General features: G+C 51.2%; 1 protein-coding gene across 1 annotated transcript; it reads left to right on the forward strand.

The window, feature by feature from the left end:
* Window positions 1-278: 278 nt before the first annotated feature.
* On the forward strand, window positions 279-1,416 carry WFDC10B (WAP four-disulfide core domain 10B). The gene is made up of 2 exons (XM_047069139.1): window positions 279-369; window positions 1,283-1,416. The coding sequence occupies exons 1-2, from the start codon at window positions 279-281 to the stop codon at window positions 1,414-1,416; spliced, it is 225 nt and encodes a 74-aa protein (XP_046925095.1).
* Window positions 1,417-3,455: the final 2,039 nt, after the last annotated feature.

The following is a 3,455-nucleotide window of genomic DNA, read 5'->3' on the forward strand; positions in this document are numbered from 1 at the left end:
ATAATGTTTTCTTCTTTTCTGTAAATTATTTTATAATTAGAATACAGAAATATTATTTCTTTCAGGGAAAAAATTTTGTGTGCAAAAGAGGGGTTTAGACGTGTGAAAGGAGAGTGGTCTGCAGAAGCCCTAGTGCCACAGAGAAAAGGCCATGGTAAAGGCAGGCAAAGGGGAGGAAATGTCTTTGGCCAGTGGAAGCAGGGAGGAGCCTGGGATAACCACCCAGCTCTCCAGGGAAGCCTGTGCCAGACTGAGAGCTCTCCTCTCTGGCCAGAGTCATGCCAACCCAGGCTCTCCTGCCCATGCTTCTCCTCTCTGTGCTGCTGCTACAGGCCCAGGGAGGGCACCGTAAACTGAACAGGATGCAGGGTAGGTGACGGACTAAGGGGGTGGGGAGGGAAGGGGGCAAGAGGTGCTGTGTCGCTTCTGGGGAGGACCTGGAAACTGGAACTTTTCAGCGCATCCTGCTCTGACTACAGCACTATGAAGACTCTGGGTCGTCCAAAGTCATGGCCCTCTGGCCCCTTTACCCCGCACTGGGAACAATAATGGGGGATAAAGGGGGGAACCTATGTCTTTTGACTCTCCATTCCAAATACCAGGACACAAATGGTACATAGTGTGGTGAAAGGTACATCAGGGCTGAAAATCACTTGGGGACAGCCAACCACTATTCTTGGATTTCTGCACGTATGTAATCTCTAAAGATCCGGAGATATTGATGGGAGTGGGTACAGAATGAAAGGGCCCTGGGAAAATAAGCTTTGGGGTGTCCAGGGTCAAGTCGAAGTTCTCATCAGAGGACCAGGATGGTGACAGCAGAAGGGAAATAGTGCAAGTGGTATTTTCTGGGAAGGGGCAGGGGTCCTGGACACAGTGACAGGTCATCTTCCTCTCTGGACCCTGCAAATCCTGGGGAGTGAGAGGGTCTGCGGATGTCTCAGACTTTGCTGAATTCTCAGAGTGTAGATTCTATGGGGGTGACTTCACCAAGACCATGACTAACATGGGAGACAGGTTCGTGTCTGCAGAGAAAGGAGAGGGCCCAGAGAGGCCAGGCATTGAGATCTGTTGGGGCAGAAGGTGTGTGGGTGGGGGGGATATAGGATTTAAGATACTACAATCATCAGGTTTGGGTAAAGGGAAGAAATTGTGTTCCCTGAAAAGTTCAAGAGCATCATGAGTAGGACTTGGGTTTTAGGGTTTTTGGGAGAGGATTTAAGCTTGAGAGGAGTGCTCTTGAGGGATCTGGTTCCACTGACTCTGATTCTGCTCTTTTTAGGTCTAAAGGCCTGTGAGAAGAAGCCCAGTGTGTATGTTTGCAGCAATCACTGTTCATATTTTCTAAAGTGTCCAAAAGCAAATACTGTATGTTGTTCAACCTTCTGTGGGAACGTTTGCATGAGCCTCCAGTGAGGGGGTGAGGGCGCTGGACTTTGCATTCTGCTCCCCCAAACTTCTATTCAGATCAAAGCACAAGGACCTCAGATCCTGGGCACCAGGATGTCAACAGGAGTACACCTTTACCCTGTCTGAACTGTTTGTTCCTGTCAAATAAACCAGAACAAATGTCCACAGAACTGCCTATCTTACTCCCAGGGCTTATAGTCATTGAGGACCCAGTGCAGACCCCAGAGCGCTCCCTTCTCTGGGTCCAGGGCTCTGATCTCTCCCCCCTTGTGATGTTTCTTTATTTTCTCTCCCATTGGCCCCTGCTCCCCCACCAGGGCCCCGAGGCCCAGCCTCATTGTTGATCTGCTCATTGAACCAGTGACGCCAGGGAAGAAACTGCTCATGTGTGGTACCTTCCAATGCTAACCAGAACACTCCTCAGCCTGGAGTCAGAAGGGCCAAGTTAAACATGAGGTGGGGTGGGGCTACACTCTGGGGCACAAAGTAGGAGGTCCCCAAGGAGGCTTCTTCTTAAATTTAATCCACCTCCATCCTGTTCTACCCATTCTCCTTGTGAGGTTCAGATTACCATATGTTTACAATATAGAAATCCAATCGCAGGGAGTTAAGTGACATGCTTGAGGCCAAAAGACAGTGAGAGGTCATGTTGTGGCTAGAGGATGATGTTCGTCTGGACTCCCTGTTTGCTCACTGCTCCTCCATTATTGTGAGAACATGGGTGTGGAAGTGAGTGCCTACACTATCGTCTCCCACCCCATCCTCCATCAATATGGCCCCTTTTGTGATGGGGCATGGAATGGGGTCCCAGGGCCTGAGACTCCAGTGTCTTCCATCAAATGAATGGTCCCCACCTTTCCCCAATCCTCCTCCTTATGGTCTCATTCTCTCTCTCTCTTTTAACCCAGAAAGAAGCCAGGTGGTGGGGAACAGGTGGTTCATGGTGATGCTACTAAGGATTAATTGGCCACTAAGGGGTCAGTATGAGTGTTGCCCATGGTCTCATGGTGAATCAGTGGAATTCTGTGCAAGCAGAGCTCCTCTGAGGTTGTCCTGGGACTAAATCCAGGGACTAGGTCACATGTGCCCAAAGGGGACTTGGAGTCAAGTGTGAAGAACTCAGGCAGGTAGGCAGGGCTTGCTGGAGGCAGGTGTGCAGTGTTAAACTGAAGGGCAGTGCTTCCTGTGGGCATCAGTGAGGATTTCCCACAGAAGAAACCAGCATCTCTCAGGCCAGAGTCTATGGCCCACCTCAGAAGCATCCCAGGGCTCCTGGTATTGGAGGAGCTTCTCCACCTATCTTGGGAGCTGGGACTAGGAGACTGTAGGAAAGAGATCATGATCCATTAGCAGCACAGACATCATCAGATGTAGGTGGATGGTAAGGGCATGCCCTGCGGGAGATTTTAGCGGGTGCTTCCTCAGACAACCTGACTCTGCAAGCATCTTCCCAGTGCTTGGCCATGCCCCCGAACACCCTGGGAGAGACTATTAAGAGAGGCAAAGCTACCTGCCAGGGCCCACATAGAGAATGACCTCCACGTCCATGACCAGTGTTCCCCACTATGTGGGTTCACCATGCTGCCAGCTGACCTATTCCTTGCCACCAGTGTGAGCACCCCAGACCATGAATTCTACTGGAAGGATCTGGTTTTCTCCATTGTGATAACTCGTGTCTTGGCCTGTGTTCCCCAGAGCTCTCTGGACACTCCACATTGCCTCACTGGACCGACAGGCCACGCCTAGACTGCTTTGGCTGGGAGGAGTGCTTGCCTGGCCAGCACTGCAAGTTCTGTGGTATGGGACAACTGTGTGCCCCTGTGGTAGATCAAGCGGAGGAGTGGGGACCCCTGCAAGACCCTGAATCTCATGGAGGCAGAGGAGGAAGCGAATGTAAATTGTGCCATGGCTTGGGTCTCCAGAAAGCCAGGTCCCAGCTGAGGAGAATCGTTGATCAGGCTGGTCTGTCTGTGAGAAACAATGGCCTTGCAGTTGCCCTGGCTTCTGCACCGTTCTCTTCTCATGCCCCAGACATGCTTTAGCAA

Source organism: Lynx rufus, unplaced genomic scaffold, assembly GCF_022079265.1.
Source record: "Lynx rufus isolate CCGP_SWC_20201006 ecotype Redwood Valley unplaced genomic scaffold, mLynRuf1.p SCAF_8, whole genome shotgun sequence".
In the NCBI taxonomy this organism is placed as follows: domain Eukaryota; kingdom Metazoa; phylum Chordata; class Mammalia; order Carnivora; family Felidae; genus Lynx; species Lynx rufus.